This window comes from Phalacrocorax aristotelis, chromosome 3 (genome assembly GCF_949628215.1).
Source record: "Phalacrocorax aristotelis chromosome 3, bGulAri2.1, whole genome shotgun sequence".
In the NCBI taxonomy this organism is placed as follows: domain Eukaryota; kingdom Metazoa; phylum Chordata; class Aves; order Suliformes; family Phalacrocoracidae; genus Phalacrocorax; species Phalacrocorax aristotelis.
In genome coordinates, this window is record NC_134278.1 from 20,376,910 (window position 1) to 20,396,458 (window position 19,549).

At 40.6% G+C, this 19,549-nt stretch overlaps 2 protein-coding genes across 5 annotated transcripts in view; one reads left to right on the forward strand and one right to left on the reverse strand.

Moving 5' to 3' along the window:
* The window catches only part of TRAPPC12 (trafficking protein particle complex subunit 12), a 54,681-nt gene extending 49,881 nt beyond the window's left edge, over positions 1-4,800 (reverse strand). The window contains exons 1-2 of one of the 2 annotated variants that reach the window (XM_075086889.1): positions 4,698-4,800; positions 2,812-4,025 (exon numbers count right to left, since the gene is read on the reverse strand). In XM_075086889.1, coding sequence (XP_074942990.1) covers positions 2,812-4,020 — 1,209 coding nt within the window. In that variant the 5' untranslated portion in view covers positions 4,021-4,025; positions 4,698-4,800. The remainder of the gene's footprint in view (positions 1-2,811; positions 4,026-4,697) is intronic. The other variant, XM_075086888.1, reaches the window with a different exon arrangement.
* EIPR1 (EARP complex and GARP complex interacting protein 1) overlaps positions 4,787-19,549 on the forward strand; it is a 145,943-nt gene continuing 131,180 nt past the window's right edge. For 2 of the 3 annotated variants that reach the window (XM_075086890.1, XM_075086891.1), the window contains exons 1-2: positions 4,804-4,935; positions 19,012-19,095. In XM_075086890.1, the coding sequence (XP_074942991.1) occupies positions 4,894-4,935; positions 19,012-19,095 (126 nt within the window). In that variant the 5' untranslated portion in view covers positions 4,804-4,893. Of the gene's footprint in view, positions 4,936-19,011; positions 19,096-19,549 lie in introns of all 3 variants that reach the window. The other variant, XM_075086893.1, reaches the window with a different exon arrangement.

Here is a 19,549-nt window from a genome sequence, read left to right on the forward strand (position 1 = left end):
ACTATGCAAAAACGTAAGTATACAAAGGAATATTTGCAAAAATCCCTCTAGAGGAATATGAGAACATTCACTTGAACTGAGGCGGGAAGCTGTTAGCACAGAGAGCAGAAAGGAGGTCACAAAGCCTTTTGCCTAAGAAAAGGTGAGCTGCATAAAACACATTAAAGCTTAGCTATGATAATTTATAGTAACTGCTTGCAATTCCCCCATGGACAACGATGGGAAACGTGTTTGTGATTTCCATCTAGTTGCTTGAGGAATTAGACTGTGAGTACTGTTTCACTCCATGGAAAATTTTTACCTCTAATGCTGTCACCTATGTTATGAATAAGCCAGTCTTCCATCTTTTGGACAGAAGACTCTGAAGGATTATAAAAAGACAGTGTGTGCAAAATAACATAATTACAAAAGAGTTTTTTATCTCCCCAACAGTACTTTGGAGGAGGAAACATTACAAATTAATGTAATGAAACAAAGGACATCATGACAACAGACAGTAACCAATGAAGAAAGGCATAAGGGAAAGAGCATAAAAAGCCATACTCCAACTTGTTCCCCCACTTAGAAAGCACAGGTCCAGATAATCTGTATCATATGCAATCCAAGATAGTTTAAAAAACTAATGTTTCTTGAATGATCAGCAAAAGGAGCACACAGTGGAAGTCGAGCACACTGAGTATTTTTCTTGGTTTGGTTTATCCATTTAACTTTTAAGACAACACACTTATTATAAGAACAGACTCTGAGTGAGCTGGGAAAAAAAGTACTGAGCTCTTCAACAGACGTTATACAAAAATTTTAGTCCTTAACTGAAGCACACTTACCGTTCACTGTAAATGCACTTTTCAACTAACTTCTTTGTCAACTGCATGCAGCCTGGTTTACCACCTTGCATTAACATTTAGTGTTAACAAACTAAATTCATACCAAAGCTTTAACAAACATTGTTGGAAGCTGATTAGACATTGAAAACATGCCTCCCAATGTTTCAGTTGACATTTCAAGTATTTTACAATTATAATTTCAGTCAAATACACAATTTGCACTACTAGAAGTGTACGGAACAATGATACCAAACACAGGGTTCCAGGTAAGTCAAGGCACACACTCAAGCCACTGAAAAGCAGTAACTGGAAGTGAGGAAAGTTGTATAAACATAAAGCACTTCAAAACTTGTCCGTGCTGATGTGCCTATTTGACTGCTTATAAATGACAATCAATGAAGAAAGCAGCAGGAGTCCCCTTTAATTCCATTGATGATTTTACATCAGGTCTTACTGTAGCAATACATCACACACACATTGCCATAACATCTCCTTTTCAATTACGTACTAAATGGTAGATCTGCATATTTGCACGTGCCCAGATTCAGAGAATCATCAGCACAAAATAGCCTTGATTCCTTGACTGAACTGACGAAGGTGAGAGAGAACTATTGTAAAAAACGGAGGCCCGCAGTAAGGAGGACCTCAAGCTTGGGGCCTGCAGAAGGAGTCATTCCTGCTGTCCATCCCATTAGCTGGCAAGAGAGAAATACTACGCACTCTTGAACTACTGATCAAGGTCTAAGGGATTCTTTTGGGAAGGTGGGAAGGACCCTTCCATTTTTTTTGGAAGGAGTGGAGGAGTAGCTTCCTATTGCAGCGTTTTCTTTCACACTAATTACTGGATTCTGTGACAAAAACCAAATGTTTTAAGATAGAGCTAACCCAAGAAGTAGCAGTAGCATGGCATATGTCTAAAACTGGTATCTTTTGTTGCTTGTGACAGAAACCTAAGAATTGTCAGATAATGCAGCTACAAATCAGGACCTGTTTCACTCCAGAAACTTTTCTGATAGTTCTGGCAGATTGGGACGCTACTGCAGACTGCTCTCTACTTGTATTTGACCACTGACTGATAGTCTTCGTTATGCCACAATTAAGGCTTACAGTATACAAAACTTCAACAGAACCTCTCTAGACAATTCTATTACCCATAGATATGAAAGAGTAGGATTAGCCTATTTCAGGAAGAAAACTCTGTTATGATAGTTAGCCTTGGCTGAGCAGCCAGGATAAAATTGCTTAATGAGAAATACTGAACAGATCTGAGTGAAATTTCTCAAATTCTGAAAAAAACACTTTATGCCTTCTCACTAGTTGGGAACTCTGATAGAAGAGAAGGAAATGGGTTTCCACTACTATGATATTCCCTTCGTGATCTCATCTGGAGTTTTCCCTTCAATTCTGGGGTTATCCCTTCCCAGTAGCTTGCTCCAGCACTCAGTCTTTCCTACGAGTTATACCTTTCCACTGCTTAGGGAAGATACAGATGATGCAATTTCAGCCAGCGTTAATGTTATTAAGAGCGCTGTGGACATCATTGAGAAATGTTATTTCCTACTTGGTTGCAACAGTGAATTCCACAGGCAAAGGTGTCTGTCTGTCTGCTTTCACACTTTGTGTACCACAGCATGCTGATTTTGTATATATTCCAAATGCATGCATTATCTTGCTAACTAGGAGGACCACAAACTAACTGAAGGTACTTAAAAATACAACCAGCTTTGGATTCTATGGAAACTATCAACACTGGTTTTCAACATACCTAACAAATTTCACTATGAGTAAGTCAGATCTTAAGTAAGTCTTATCCCCTTCATGTACAAGTAGGCAGTGACATTACATTTTCTACTAGGGATTGAAGTAACATACACAAGGTGAACATTAGCAACAATATGAACCACTGTGATATAAAGATTATTGGGCAGCTCTTATACAGTATTTCTAAAACATAATCATATGCTAAGATACAATAATAGACTCTTACCTGGATATTATCAAATTTTAATCCAGGCATGGTGAGATTCTCTTTATCTATGAACACGGTGCTGTATTGTTGTGTGGCAACTGAGATGAGAACGTTTCTGGTTTCCTCGCTAGGAAGCCAAGCATCATTTCTTCTATCTAGTTCACTCATATTTAAGGCTGTAGCAAATGGGTCATCGCTCCCAGCAAAAACAGCTTGGATTTGCGAGAACGGCTTGGGGGACTGAGTTATTTCTAGAGATTGTGGAGGACCACCTGCTTCAGGCCTCTCATTTCCCGCAGAGAAAGTAGGGTTAGGTGAAGCACAAGAACTGCCTCCACCATTAGAAAGAGAGGACATTTGTTCTGGAACTGAAGAGCTTGCATTGGGGTTACTAACAGAAATAAAATTGGATGTGGTAAATGAATCAAAGAAATCAGAAGCTAAAGTATTAGTGTTAACGGTATCACCAAAGAACTTGCTTAGACTAGGACTCGGCTGAACCACCTGTGGATTAGACTTCATAGGAGTCTCAATTATACTACTAAAACTGGGAGATTTTACCATCTGGGGCTCAAAACCATCAGGTAGGAACAACTGTGGCTGGGAACTGACATTGTTTGCTTGGCTGAAGATGGTACACACAGGAATAGGCTCAGCCTCAGGAGACGGTTTGCTGGTACTGGGTGACAGTATCTGTTCCTCAGGTTTGCTTTCATCAATATTATTTGGTTTTGTTTCAACAGGAACGTTGTTTTCCAACTTTGGTTCCTCCTTCACTGCTTCCTGAATGGATTCTTCCTTTAAAGATGCCTGATCATCTGTTCCAATCTCAGAAATGTCTTTGGGTGTTTCTTCGTGTTCGGTTTCACTCTCATTACTTAAGAACTCTTTATCCACTTCTGCTTGCATTTTGTTATTATCTTTAGCTTCCATTTGTTCTACAATCTCTTGCAAACAACCAAGTTCACCTGTGTCATCTTCACTATTGTTTGGAGAATCTGAAATAATGACACTCTCCATCATTTGTTCATTAAGTTTATCTACAAAATTATTTGAATCTTCTGATACGGTTTCATTCCCTTCAGACTCAAATTCATCTCCACCGAGATCAATGGTTTCTTCATGAAATAGTATTTCTTCCTGAGTTTTCTGTTGAACCACATCTCTGCTGTCATCTTCATCTGAGGTGCTCTTCACATCCTTAGCATTACTTTCCTTATCCTCCATGGTAGCTGAAGAGGGAAAAATCCCCAGCAAAACAAGAATTAGTTTTATTACTCAGGTATTGCCCAGGTGCCACCCTGAAACTCCTAAGTAGAATAAAAATCCTGAAACTTTTGCTTTAAAAACATGGTCATTTCACTATTTGATATCTTCCATCTAACATCTACCCACAGAATAAATTAACGTTAAAAAAGGCTTTTTCACATTGGGATTAAGGAGCAAACGCCTCCCACTCAAAACAGACAAAACGGTACTTGCTCTTCTGCTGGCAAAGACTAGCTCGGTCCCCGTTTAGGAAGAGGAAAGGCTGGGCTCAGCCGCAAGGGAATCAGGCTGCCACACCGCGGGATGCCGCGCCGGGGGGGCGGGCCGCGCACCGGGAGGGCGGTTTCCGTTCCCCGCGGCCCCAGCCGCCGCCCGCCCCGGGCTGCGGGGCATCAGGGCCAGTCCTGCCTCCAGCACCACCGCGGGGTCCCCCCGGCCCCGGCCGCGGCCGCCCGCGGCGAGGGGCGTCGCGGCCTCCTTCCCCCCCACGGCCTCCCCTCACGGCCGCCGCCCCGGGAGGGCGTGGGGCCGCCGCTCTCCCTCAGGGTCAGGGCCCCAACGTTGCCTCAGCGGCCGGCCGGTCGCCCACCCGGTGCAGAGCCGCCCTCGCCTCGCCTCGCCTCGCCTCCCCTCACCGCCGCGACGACGCCCCCCGGCCTCTCGGCTCCACCACCGCGCCGAGCGCCGGTCCCCCACCACGCCTGCGCTGTGGTCTGGGGCAAGCGGCAGCGCGCACGCGCAAACGCACCTCCCGGAAGCGGCGGGCAACGGGCAGCGCCGAGGGCCAGAAAGGCTCGGCAGGTAGTGGGCGCGCCGTGCTGCGGGACCGCCATGGAGGACGACGCGCCGGTGATTTACGGTCTGGAGTTCCAGGTGGGCGCTGGGGGCGACTGAAGGGAGACTGGCAGTGTCCGCCTCGCCTTCGGGAGGACGGTGGCGGCGTGGCCGTGGCCGTGGCTGGGTGTGTGGTGGTGTGTGGCGGGGCGGGGGAGCGCCGGGGCGGGCTATGGGGCTGGCTGACGGGGGAGGGGCGACTCCCCCTTGTTCCCCGGAGCTGGCACCGGCGGCGCCCCGGGATTTTGGTGGCTCCTGGCACTTGCCCGTCGCGTTGGGGGTTTTAAAGGTGGCTGAGCGCGGCGCGGGAGTTGGTCCCTGCTCTGAAACTTGGTGTTCGCGGGGTGGGTAGGGGGCCGGGCTGGCTCCCCCCACGGCTGCGGGCGGCCGGGCTGGCGGGGCCACGGCTCGGCCACCACCCCTACTTCATCCCTGGAGCCGTCTTCGTCTTGCTCTGGGGTGGCGTGAGAACGCCGGCAGTCCCAAAGAGATTCCTGCAGTTGATTCTTCCTTTTCAAAAATCTGAAGAAAAAAAAGAGATCCTTTTGTGAAGAGAGGGCATAAAGCTGTCTCTGATAAGTTGCAGGTTGTGGTTGGTTACAGCAGCTGTGAGGCTGCTTGGATGTTCGCGGGACCCCTTGCCGTGGGTCCCGCAGGACGAACCTGCCCACGGCGTGGATGTTCGCGGCCGTAAGGGGACGGGACGTCGTTGGCGTGTGTGCCGAGGAGCTTACCGACCCCCTGCGCGGGGGAGCGCAGGCCTCGCCTCTAGCAGAGTTCCTGCAAGTCAATAGGACGATCAATAGCTGGGTGGCTGGACGGGCGAGAGGGACCCTAATTTGTGGTTCTTTCCCACAGTAAGGGTTTTACCTGTCTGTTACATGTTCCTTTTAGCAACAGCTGGCTTATTGCTGCCATTATAGCAGTAATAGGAGGCGCTGTGTTTCCTCTGCATCTTGCAGAGCAATGTTTTCATTCTACAGTGAATGTAGCAATATAAATACGTACACATGCACTTTTTTAGGCATCTTTACCAAAGTGCTCCTGGAAAGTAATAAATGAAGGTTCTCTGTAACACGTTTAGGTGTCCTGGCTACTGAGTTGTGTGCTCTGTAATCCTGACTATACCAATAGATCTCCCTAGCAAATTGTATATTTGTTTGGCTTTCTTCTTGTACAGGAGCTACTGTGTAATATTAACCTGTACTAAATGTTAAATCTACTGAGGTCTGATAATATGCTGTCATTTTGTGGTTGTCTAGAGATGGCTGTAACCTGTACTTCAGAACTAATAAAACTTAAATTTCTTTTGCAGAATAGAATATATATCTTCTACTTAATAAAATCCATAGCTTCTTTCTAGTATGTCGTATATAATAAGTTTTCCAGAAATTTTGGAAAGCTAGCCTGTGTGTTGTCTTGAACCCACATGGACCTGCTGCTCCCCAAATCATATATCTCCTACAGACTTCCTCTTTTCTACAAAGTATGTAACAGGGCTGTCCGGAGGGAGGATAAAGCAAAAGGGCTAAGAGGGAAGTGAATTACAGTTGATAAGGATAATTTAGAGAGAAGGTGGGGAAAGGAAAGATGGTTTGTGATTAAGTTGGACAAGGAGGGTAGAGACGAAGGTTCTATTTCTCCATTAATTGTCATTGTGGCTTTAAAACAAATAGTATCTCTGTGCTTTCTGAAAAAGGCTGGGATGGAGAGACTTAAACCTAAAACAGGTATGGTTTTCCCAACCTGCATCTCCAGGTCTAATAAGAAGTATTATTATCCTTTTTAAGCCTGGTTTCTTCTACGTTGCTAGATGATAATGGCTAGCTGCATTGTCATAACTACAGCTTCTTTCCAGTGTGTGTCAGAAGTGCTGTGACTGAAAGCATCTATTCAGATGAATTTTTCATCCCAGTTTAAAGAAATTTGTTGTTCTTATGTTTGCTGTAGCATGTTTTTCAGGGTTTTTTTTTTGTTTTTGTTATTTACAATCTTTGCTTCAGCTCTATAACAAGTTTATTCGAAGTTGAGATTTGAAATGATAAAGTATTAATAAGGGTGGAATCTTCTTACTCTTGTTATGAATAAAAAATATTTGTCACAAACCTATGACATCTAGAAGCTACATGTGGCTCCAGCAGTCAATAAGAATCTGTCTTTGGCTGCTGCCAGAGAAATGTAGTTCTGCAGATATGCCTTTCATCTGATCTAATGTGGCCAGGTTTGTAAGAAAATAAAGCTGATTCCCCCTAGGGTGCTATCTATAAACTAATTTAAAATTATTTCTGCACAGTTATGTTCATTTCATGTGCAATATGTGTTTTGCTGTATTGGAATAAGTAAGGTAACTTAGAATAATGAACAAATATATATTTCTCTTTTTTGAATTCTGTTTTCATTAAAAAAAAAAAAAAAAGGCTTAGCAGAACAGGGAAGTCTTACTTAGCCACATCACTCACAGTTAATAGAACCATTAAGGTTGGAAAAGACCTCTAGGATCATCAAGTCCAACCATCAACCCAACGCTACTATGACTCCTAAACATGCCCTGAAGTGCCATGTCTACACGTCTTTTAAATACCTCTAGGGATGGTGACTACATCACCTCTCTGGGCAGCCTGTTCCAATGCCTGACCACCTGAGAATGGAAATTAATGATACAAATCCTGCACCCTTATACAATTGTGTATAATTACTTAGCAAGTATAACTACTGTGTAAAAAATTTTATTAAGTGAGAAATAGTTTGTTTTGTTTGGGGTGGGAGGGGGGAAGCTAACTATCTAACAGCAAAACAAGATTAAAACTAGTGACAAATTCAGTTTTCTGCACGATTAGTTAGATTTTTGACCTGATTAGTTACCCTTGCTAGGCAGATGCAACTTTTTGTGCTGTGTGTAAGTTCATATAACCTCAAAAATGTCATTTCCCAGAGTGGGTTTTTTGTCTCTTCAGTGTGTCTGTGAGCTAGATGAATATCGTACAGACATGCAAAATATTGGTGAGTTTTAGGGTGTGTGATTCTTTCTGTGACTCTTTTTGTAAAGACAATATCCCGCTATAGTTGCTCTCATTATCCAACTATAGTGAAAATGAGAAAATTACAGAGGAACATGTGGTGAGTGAAAATGTGTGATGCTGCATGAATTGAGGGTTGAGTGATGTGACTGTGGATCATGATGATGAATATGGGGCAACTGCAGTAGCTGCAGAACATTTCAATATGGAAAGTTTGTTCTTCTAAAAGGAACCTTGGTAGACTTGAACAATACCCTGAATTATGAGAATGTGTTAAATGGGGTCTGAAGGGTACTGCTAAGAGCTATTTTTTGTCTGTGAAATTATATGCTGCTTGCTTCTCCAGTGTAGAGTTGACCTATGTTTACTGTCTAACTTGGAGTATCTGGTATGTTTACCCTGTGTTGTATAGGCTTCATTTTCAGGCATTCACAGTTTTCCTATCCTATTCTTTGAAGTTTTAAACACTGATGTTTTGAGTAGGCGTATGAGCACTACTGAGTGTCTCAAAACACTGTATTGGCCTTAGTTTAAGATTGGCTGGATAATTCTTACACACCTGGAAATGAGTTGTGTGGAGGGGTGCTTTCCAGGATAGGTATTTGGCTCAGTTGCACTGCCAGCTGTGATTCTTGGGGGGACAGTCTACATTTCGCTTGTTTAAAAGTGTGCAGAAGCTAGCCAGCATCATGGGGGGGAGGGAGGAGGAACATTGCTTATGCCCAAGAGTGATAATTATGGAGTGTGTGTTTTGGCACATTTAATGGATTTTGGGAATACCACAATACTGAGCTGAATTTCAGCATGCCAGAGACTGCTACTGCATGTCAAAAGTACATAGACTTGCAAGGGCGATGCATAACTAGCAGCAGGGAAGGACAGCAGAAAGCCTTCTGGCTGGCTGCAGCGCCATACTACCAAAGCGCAAATCCAGCTGCACCCTGAGATGGGATCAGGCTGAAGCAGACTTAAAAAAAAGCACGCTTCTACTTCCTCAGAGTTTGTGTACTGTACTGTACTGTGGTCCTGTCATGCTTCTTGAATAAGTGATACTTGGCCCATATTGTATTGTCAGTTAGTTGTGAACTGGTTTTATGTATCTGAACAGATGCTATTGAACTTTCTTGCCTGTTTGCAAGAGTAAGGTGAAACTTAATTTTACTAAAGCCAAACATGACTTCTTAGAAAAGTATTTCAAAGCAGTGCGAAATACCAACAGAAATAGATTGGTCACGGGTCTCTTACGATATATGTATATGTATAATATCAGTATGTGGCCTGGTGTTGGTTGGGATAGAGTTAGTTTTCTTCCTAGTAGCTGGTACAATGCTGTGTTTTGGATTTAGTATGAAAACAATGTTGATAACACACTGATGTTTTAGTTGTTGCTAAGTAGTGCTCATACTAGTCAAGGACTTTTCCAGCCTCCCATGCTCTGCCGGGTGCACAAGAAGCCAGGAGGGGAGGGGGCACAGCCAGGACAGCTGATCCAAACTGGCCAAAGGGATATTCCATACCATATGATGTCATGATCAATATATTACCTGGGGGAGCTGGCTGGGGCTATGGCAACCACTGCTCAGGAGCTGGCTGGGCATCAGTCAGTGGGTGGTGAGCAACTTTCATTGTGCATCACTTCTATATTCTTTTATTATTATTATTATTTTGTTTTCTGTTTCTGTCCTATCAAACTGTCTTGATCTCAACCCTTTGATTTTTTAATTTTTTTAAAAATTTTTTCTTTTTTATTCTTTCCTCCATCCCACTGGGGTTGGGGTGTGAGTGAAGAGCTGCGTGGTGGTTCGCTGCCTGCGGGTGAACCACAACAGAATACATAGTACTGAGACTAGCTCAATTGACCTACCTTTGATGGAGTAGAAAGCAGGTGTACTTTATTAGAAGGAAGGGAGAAAGGGGACTTTTTCGGATGGTGTGTGTGTCACTTGTGCAGTACCCAGGGAAACCTGTGCTCCCTCTCAGGCTTTGCTGTGTTCCCAGTATGGGAGTGGAGCAGGTGTGGAGCTTATAGCTCCTATTGGTAGTGGAGTTCTCTTCCTTGGGAGAGTTTTTGTTGTCTCTTTTGGGATGAGAGAGAATGACCTAAAACAGAATGTAGGTAATAGTTTTGATACAGCTTTAGAGGTGTCTTTGGGGGATTTATTTTGAAAATTGAATCCGTTCAAGAAACTGAATGATAATGTCATGGAGAAAGTCCTCTTTCTTTTCAAGATTACTTGCCTCGTGAGTACTAATCCTGTATATTTTAATCCAGGCTGAGCATGTATTCTCTCATTCATTTTCCCCTCAGCCTCCCTCTTCAGGACCCTTCTCAAGGGCATCATTTCAGCTGGGAGGATTTATTGTAGAATTTCAATCTAACATACTGTTAGGTTTAAAGTTTTACTAGGGAAAAAAATAGATAAGTGGCAAAACTCTTAACTAATCCCCCAAAGATGTTCATAATGCATGAAGTGTATCAGGTAGAAACTATTTTTTTAGGACCCTCAAGCAATTAGCAGGATATTGCTAATAGGTGTGGTACAGACTAATGACAATATGAAAATACAGTTATGTGAACTTGAAGGAACTGTTAAAAGATGGTGGTTGCCATTGTGGCTCATGATAAATGAGCAGTGGCAGTGTGAAAGCAGGATTTCTAAGGATGATTGTGCTACACAAGGCTTTGTGTGAGGGTTGCTTTTGTTGCTGTGAGGGTTTACAGAGTCTGTCAGCCTTTGAAACAGGGTCAGTGCACTAAATACATCAGTGGTGGACTGGTCTGAGAGCACTAAAGGCCACCTGGGCACTGGCCGGCCTCTTCACTGAGAGTTGCTGCAGCTTATCACTGTTGATGATAGAGGGTCTCCTGCTGTGGTGGGGAAAAAAGGCTGTCCTACCTAAGTAAAGATCAAAGTGTACCTACTTGAAAATTGAAATTATGTCAGAAGGCAGAAATAATATTCATGGCATTATCAGCCTAGGGTTTCTCTGGGGAGGGGGAAACTTGTATTTTGCCTCCAGAATGAGGCATCAGCAAAGCCATCCGTTTCTCCCTTCCCTTCTCTGCTCCCACCCTCCCAAGCAGCAGTATACTATTTCTGGTTTTGAGCATAAGCAAATGGTCAAATAACTTTAAATTCAGATTGGGGGACTGCAAGCCAAATATTGTGTCCTTTACATTTTGTATTGCAAGTTCGCTGCTTGTTAGTACAGATTGATTGTATGAATTTCAAATGATACGTGGGTTGCAGAAATTCTTTTGATTATATTACACTTAATGCAAATATCCAAATGTTGGGGTCAGTGTGATACCAAACCAGTACAATGCATCAGCAAGACAAAATGCATATTGAAGAAATACTGATCTTTTTTTCTTCGCCCATTTATGCCCTAAATAGTAACAGTCTAAATAAAAAAAGCAATTGTGTGTATTTGGCTGGTATTTCAAAAGACACGGAGAAGGGAAAGTTTCAGGAAAACTTATGAACAAAGTGTAGAGATTCAGCGCGTTACAGTTCCATAAAGCACTTGGTTAAACCAACCTTCTTTATCTTTTTGAGGTTTGTCATTGTGTTCCTCTGGATCATCTCTTACTGTTGCCAAGGACCATTCCCTCTACAAGCTCTGTTCTGTTTCTTTCTCTCAGAGGTTTTTATTACCCTGCAGGTGGTCTAAATTGTCATGGTAAAGTAGGAGGTGGTCTTTGCCCACGATCTCACTGAGCTTGTGGTAGGCATGGACGTGATGCCCAGTATCCAGTTAGCCTTTACTGCATTCTGGCACAGCGATTGCCATTTCTTCTGCTTTATCTTCATACTGCTGTTTGTCACATTTGTATTCTAGGTTTTTGCATGCCCTTTGCATTGCATAGGTAAATGTCTATTTTTGCAGTGGATTTGCAGTTAAGTCTTTGTTGTCCTTTTCCTTTACATGCAATGCATTTCAGGACCTGCATCTAAGACAAGGGAGCAACTAGCTTATGCGGTGTCAAAGCTGTGTGTTAATTCAGTGTAAGCCTGTTATTATTTTGACCATAATGACTACGTACACAGTAGGATCTGTTAAGCATATGTGTCTGACGGGAATAACATTTCAGGGACTGAATTTTTCCTGATGAGTAAATCAGGGGTGTGGGTTTTTTTTTTTCTTTGTTGTTTTTTTTTTTTGTTTGAGTTTTGGTGTTTTGTGGTGTTGTGGTGGTGTTTTTTGTTTGAGGGTTTGGGTTTTTATTGAGTAGGAGTTTGCTCAAGCCTTTGCTCAAGCCCGTTGTTGTTTCGTTCCAGCTTGTGGCAGGTTTTTTTTTTCCTTTGGTTTACTTTTCCCTGATGTGTAGCTGCACTTGTTTCCCCATCACTGGGTAAAAAAGTTTGGTCATCTTCCATGTTATTTTCCTTTCTTGTCTCATGGACACCAGACTACATAGTTGGCTACCTAACTTACGAACTTCTGGGAACATCCTACTAGCTTCCTATGAGTCAGGTTTTGTTAGATTATTTTTTTCTTTGCCTACCCTATGAGGATAATATGTAATGTTAATTAATATGTCTCAGCTTTTTGATCTTTCTCTCAAACGTGTTTTGCTATATCCTCGTTTTGGCAATTTGGTGGCCTCCTGCACATTAACAGGATCTCTGTCCTTTGCCCACAGTGCACTCAACAAAATCTGATTCACAGAGATACATGATTTTCAGTGCCTTCTTCCATGAATCATTTTCACAGGTGTTCTTACAAACCGGTAGCCAGTTCGTCATAGGTGATACGCTATTCCTTTCATTTTTATTTGCCCACAAATAGGCAATATTAATCTGGCCTTATTTCAGATGGATGTAGCAAGGCTTTCTTCATATTGGTCTAAATTTGGTCTTACAAAAATAATTGGAATAAGTCTCTAGAGCCTTCATTTGAACTTCTTCAAACTCTTCAGTAATTCTTTATTGATATCAGTATTCAACCCTTTTTAATTTTTTAAAAACTCATATTACTCTTTCTCTTCCCAGGTGAGTATCTTTTCTACATCTTGTCAGGAAGATGTATCTACACCTTTGCCTTTGATAAGGGCAATGTAGTCTAGCATGAGTTTGTTAATTGCCAATTTTATTTGTAGGCTTACTAGTTAACAGACTCTCTAGCAGTTCTGGGATCTGATACTTTCTTTTCTGTTGTGGATTAGCAAATTACTCAATTCTGTGGCACAGGTTCACCTAAGAATGTAAAGGGATGCTAAATTTGCAGTAGTGGAATTGCCTCTCTGAAGTAAACAACATCAGAGATATGTCAGCACTGTTTTCTGCTCAAACTAGTGTATTCAAAGAAGCACACTGTAGAAGTCAGTGTACTCACCCATTGGGTGCATAACTGACTGTGTTGGGGAGAGATGGAAATAAGTTACGTCAGCTCCCATCAAAATGGGCTGTCACAACAGTCTGTACAGCTTTGCTGATGATACTAATTGTGCAAATTCCGTGACCAGCTCAGATTAGTTTGCAAGTTTCATAGGATCACAAACTAACATAGGTTTGAAGGTAACTTTGGAGATTATCTATTCCAACCCCCTTTTCAAAGTGGATTTGATAGATATGGTTGTTTAGAGGCCTTGTCCAGCTGGGTTTTGAGTAACTTAATGGTTGATGAGTTCCACAACATATGTGAGTATCCTGCTCCAGTGTTTGACAACCCTTACTGTGAAATTTTTTCCTAATGTCTAGTCTGAATTTTCCTATGTTGCAATATGATCACTGCTCTCATCATGTTGCTGTGCACCTCAAAGTCTTTTCAATACCCTCCCTTTGGATAGTTTAAACTAATTCACTGATTTTTTATTTTTGGTTTTTTTTTTTTTTTTTTTTTTCAAGTGATACAAAGAACTGTTCCATGTTTCACTTCAGTGGTAGGGTTAGAATGATAACTGATTGGGAAAGGGCAGTAACTGCTACTGAAGCAGTTAAAGTAGTCTGCAAAGATCTGACTTTGAGGCAAAAAAAACCCCAAGCCCTTAGGTTTTAGGTCAGTGAAGGAAATTTAAGCCCCAAAGTCTAACATCACAAGATGCAGTTTAAGAGAGTGTGGACACATACACAGCAGTGCACAGTTATGTTTCTTTATCTCTAGCCCCGCAATGCATTATAGTAAAGGAAGGACTTGTTTTCTGGCAATGGGGTAGGCGATGTTTGCTTTCTAGTTACATGTGCACTAGCTACAGTTTCCATCACAGGAGCAGTAGCAGGATAAAAAGTTTTCTATATCATTCATTACTTACATATTTGCATACGGGGAGGTGGTGTGAAATCTTAAATCTGAGACGTTCTATCTCCAGTGGGAAATGCTAACACAGGATTTTGATCATGTATAAAACTAAAAAAAAACCAAACAAAAAAAAAACCCCAAAACTTGTTTTTGTTTTCTAGTAAAACCTCCTACGCTCACCTTTAAGTGACTCATTACCAACCCCACCCCTCTCTTTTTGATCTCTGTTATTCCAAGGTGGTGGTCTTCACAATGGGGTTAGTTTTACTTTGTTTCTGCAGTAGTAGAAGTATACCATGTTCAAAGTCCATGCAGTTCTGTTAGAAGTTCATGTTGTTCCACTACTAAAAGTATGGCAGCTGTACTATCTTGGGAACAGATTATTATTATGAACGTTTTTTTTATTTTTACTTTTGCATGCGTGCATATGGTTATTCCCCTCCAGGTATGTAACTTATGGCTCCCTAAAATACTTCAGGATGCATTAAAAGAAAATGCTGGTTTGTTATGTTTGCTTGACTAGTTTCTGCCTCCCTGCCCCGTATCAAACTGCAGTGCAACTGTGGCTATAGGCTATTCAGTTTTGTATTTCTGTTTACTATGAATTCACACCTTGTTTTGGAAAGGTTTTTAAAAAAACGAGTTTTAACTGTGCTATAGCAGGTCACAATGGTCTCAAAAAAAAAAAATCTCTTGAATATGGCATATGGAATCTAGTATTCCTCATTAACACGTTAATGTATTTAAGTGTTTGAGTACCCGCAGTATGCCTTACACTGGAGTCCTAAGATTTTTTTTTTCCTCTCCTTTCTACCTCAGCCTTAATTTTTCTCCAAACTGATTTTGTCACCTTGAAAGATTCTGTGTGTGTGAGAGTGTCTGGTCCTATGATGTGCAGAGTACTGGTCAGGAACACCTTTGGAGCGTGTTGATGATGTTGCCTGCATCTCTGCAACAGTTGCTCAGACATAGAGGTTTGTTTTTTTTCTGAAAACGCTGGGATGAATTGATAATTGTTATGTTCCTAGTTTTCTCTTTGTAATTGCGTGCAACTATTAATTTAGTAGAATAAATGAGAATTAGGGAAGCTACAGACTACTTTGCAGAATAAATATATAGGGTTTGAAAAGCCTCTAAGGTGGGACGGTTCGTTCAGATTCCATGGTAGCTGTATATGGAACTCAGAATTCTTCGGTGTTTGCTTTCCAAAGGCAGGATCTCCTTTATGTTAGCTGAGTGGAATTTTGACTGTATATTTATGAACTTCCTTCTAGACTGTTAAAATATTTGGTTAGAGCGTCAATCACAATCAAGTTGCCTTAGTATCACCGCTGTTTGATAAATCTTTGTGCTTTAAACCATGCGCATTTCCATATAGGGCTGTTGGTGAATATGAAATTTGGACATGTAACCAAAAGGTTCTTTGTGGTTCATGGATTTTTAATCTTTGCTTGCAAATGGTTTTTTCCTAGTCTTAGATCTTTGTTAAAAATGAAGTGGTCTAATTACATGTGTCGCTGCATTGTCTAGAAGCATTAGTTACGTGGGGCTTTGCTGTGACAGTGTGTGTAAGGACGACTTGTTTTCTCACTGTGCCTTTCAAATGTATGTTCTGGGTATTTTCCATGTATCATGGCAATTTTCTTAGTAAATAATACTTTAATGTCTTAGGTAGTAGACAGTAGACTCTTCTTGGGGCTATATGCAGTTTAGTGTTCTATGGATGCTGTTTTGTTGTGTGTTTTTTTTTTTTTTTAAATGAAAATAATAAGCTCTGTTGGTTTAGACTAATTGATATTCATTATCCTATGTTTTTGTTAATTTTCTATGTAGTAGCTGCAGTCATGAGGCAGGATGCTTTTGTGAAAGATGTTATTTGCAACCTGCTCTGACAGGTTACAGTACAAGATGACAAATTTAAGGCACTCTTCTTGATCTTGACAGCACTCTAAATTCAGTTACGTTGTTCATCACAAGGGGTACTCAGTGTCTTAATCTGTTGAAATAACTTCTGTTTCTCTAAAAGTAACTCAAAGTAGACAAAATTAGACATACGCTCGTGCAGGAAACAACTGAAAGTCCATTGTACTGTTACTTCTATCATGAATCAGATCTTTGATTTATGAACGCTTGATGAGTATAAACCTTGTATTCTATGGATGTAGTCTTTTATGACAGAGGATAAACAGTAGGGTGTTTATGAAATGTGTTTACATATTTTTCTCTGGCCTTTTTTTTGTTTTCCTGCAAAATGGAAAATAATTTAAAAATATTTTAAAGAAGGGATAGAGAAGCTGATGACATGTTACCATGTATTGGCAGAATTTTATTTTGGGCACTTTGTGTCTAACCTGATGCATTTGTGAAAGCAGCATGACAAGACCTACTCGAAAGGCTTTAAAAGGGGTGAAAATCCCCTTATTTCTTTATTCTGTTGAAGATCCTGGAGGTCTCGTCTTCGGTTTGATTTATAGAAAGAATAGAAGCTTGCTTGATTGAAAGAGATACATAGCTGTTGGCTTATTTCTAGTGTTTTCTTCAAAATAATTGAAAGCAGATCTGAAATGAAAAGGAGCTCTTGCCAAAGATCTGCAAATGTAAAGTCTGTTTAAGACAAAATAAAAGCCTTTCTGCAGTCTTTTTGGTGAACTTTAGTTGTTTCTTTCAATCAGAAACACTGTCTAGGCTTGCTGTAGGTAAGTGCTGCACAAACAGGAGAGTACAAACAAATCAGCATGGATTCACACTGATCTCTGATCTTCATTTAGTGTGTGTCAAAGCAGACTCATTCACTGAATCATGTTCTCTAGTGCTTTTTTTGCTATATAAATGTGTTGTAGTTTAGCCCCAGTCAGCAACTAAGCATCACACAGCTGCTCGGTAACCCTCCCCTCACCCCAGTGGGAGGGGGGAGACAATCAGGACAGAAGTAAGGAAACTGGTAGGTTGAGACAAGAACAGTTGAATAATTAAAATATAATAATAATAAATTGTAATGAAAGGAAAACAACAGAAGAGAAAGAGAGAAACAAAACCCAGGAGAAACAAGTAAAGCAACCGCTTATCACCTGCCGACTCATGCCCAGCCTGTTCCTGAGCAGCAATCTCTGCCCCCTGGCCAGCTCCCCCCATTTTATATACTGGGCATGATGTTATATGGTATGGAATATCACCTTGGCCAGTTTGGATCAGTTGTCCTGGCTGTGCTCCCTCCCCTCCCAGCTTCTTGTGTACCCAGCAGAGCATGGGAAGCTGGAAAATCCTTGACTAATGTGAGCACTACTTAGCAACAACTAAAACATCAGTGTGTTACCAACATTGTTATCATACTAAATCCAAAACACAGCACTGTACCAGGCACTAGGAAGAAAATCAACTCTATCCCAGCAGAAATATATCCTATACTGAAACTCTGTCCTATAGCTGAGACCAGGACAAAATGTTATACTACTAGCCTATACATACTAAGTTCATTGCATTTCTTAACTTTTTATGCTCAATCTTAAGCAAAATTTTATGTTGTCTAAATCTCACATTTCAGATACAAGATCAGAAGTATCTGCTCTGTAGGAGTTCAGAGCTTATTCTGATAAATGACTTGGGTCTTACTGACAGAAAACGGCTTGGATTGTTTTGCATTATTTAAGAAAAATCAGATCTCTTCAAGTTGCTGTTCTAAAATCAAATAGTTCTAAATATGTGTTGTGTTATATTTCAAATATTCCCTTCCAAGCTTCTAGGCATTAATTCTGATATTAATTTTAAAATAAGTTCTAAACAGGACTATATTGAAGCCAAATGTTCCTGAATCCAGAACGTAATCATTAGCCAGCTGCACAATGGGATGACAGTAGGAAGGGCCATTCCACGGTTACCTGAATGCTTCTGAAGTATTTGCTTGCAATACATGCTTTAGTGTCTGAAGAGATCTGAACTACTTTATGCCTAATAGAATGTGAATTGTTAAGGTTTGTTTTTCTGTTTCAACAAAAAATTCCTATTGAACAATATTTTTAGTGTATCTTTTGTATGGGAAGAAATCAATATTCCTCACAGTTTACATATGGTTGCTTAAAGTGCCTTTGGGTATTAGTTTACCTCCCATTTACTCAAAATTAGCTAAGAGAGTCTCTACTAATGACTAATACAAACTACCAATTGTAGTTTAAGCTATATTTATTTTTCAATGTTTCCCATAGCCCTTAACTGTTTTGCTTCTTCCAAGACTCATTGGTACAAGTTGAAGAAACAAGGCAGAGTCTCTAGCATTCTTATTAACATTAACACAACAAAATAGTAAGATTATGACAAAATTTTGATACGTAGATAACAAATTATTTGTCCTACCATTCAGACAATTCTGATCTCTAGTGGCCTGGAATAGAAGAGTTTGTTTTTTAATTTTCTTCTGAACTTGAATTCTTTTTCTCAGCATTAAACATGATTTTTAGGCAGGCATCTTCTGTCTGAATGGTTTGAAAACTTCTGTGAGAACAGCTTCTTTCTTGGATATTGTAGCTAACATATTTAAGAATTGTCCACTGTTCTATAGAGTTTTTGCAGTTGATAAAAGAGGACTAGTTTGGAAAAACCACTATAATATTGAATATTATCACTGTTATAATGAAGGCCAGATAATGTATTTAGCACCTGTATGTTCCATGCACCTCCCAAATGTGAGAAACTGCAAAAAAGAAAAAAAGTATTACCCAAAATAGACATAAAGGGCAAGGGAGTCTGCAGATTGTAAGAATGTAATGCTTAAAATGATAATTGATATGTAAGCTTCAGGATTTTTGCTAAAATTAATGTGTCGTATTAATTGGACTTTTCTAATGGCTTTCTTCTTCCCTAGGCACGAGCTTTAACACCTCAGACAGGAGAAACAGATGCAATAAGATTCTTGGTTGGAACACAGTCTCTTAGATATGATAATCAGGTAATTCTTCTGTCAAATGTCAGTTGTAATTTTTTTCCTTTTTTAAACATTGTTCCGATACCATTCCTCCTCCCTTCTAACCTCTGTTGAGTTTGAACATTAATAGTCAAGTTGAAGACTTCTGTGAGTAGAATGTAAAAAAAAAAATAAAGGCAGGTAAATGAAGCTGTGTGTATTTTCTGAAAACTAAATAACTCTCCTAAATTGTATGACTAAATCAGATTGGTTTACCAACGGAACTGCCATATTTTTGTTAATTTATAGATTCTCTGGAGCTATCTTTAAACCACAGAAATTATGCAAAATAAAACAAAAGTCTTTAAGCCTTGATTGGCTCTAATGGGACTCCTGGTACGTGCACAGTTCTGTGTATGTGAAGCTTCATAAACTGGATTTTTCATTATTGTCAGTCAGCTATGTCCTTTCCGATAAGTTTAACAACAGTTTAAAATTT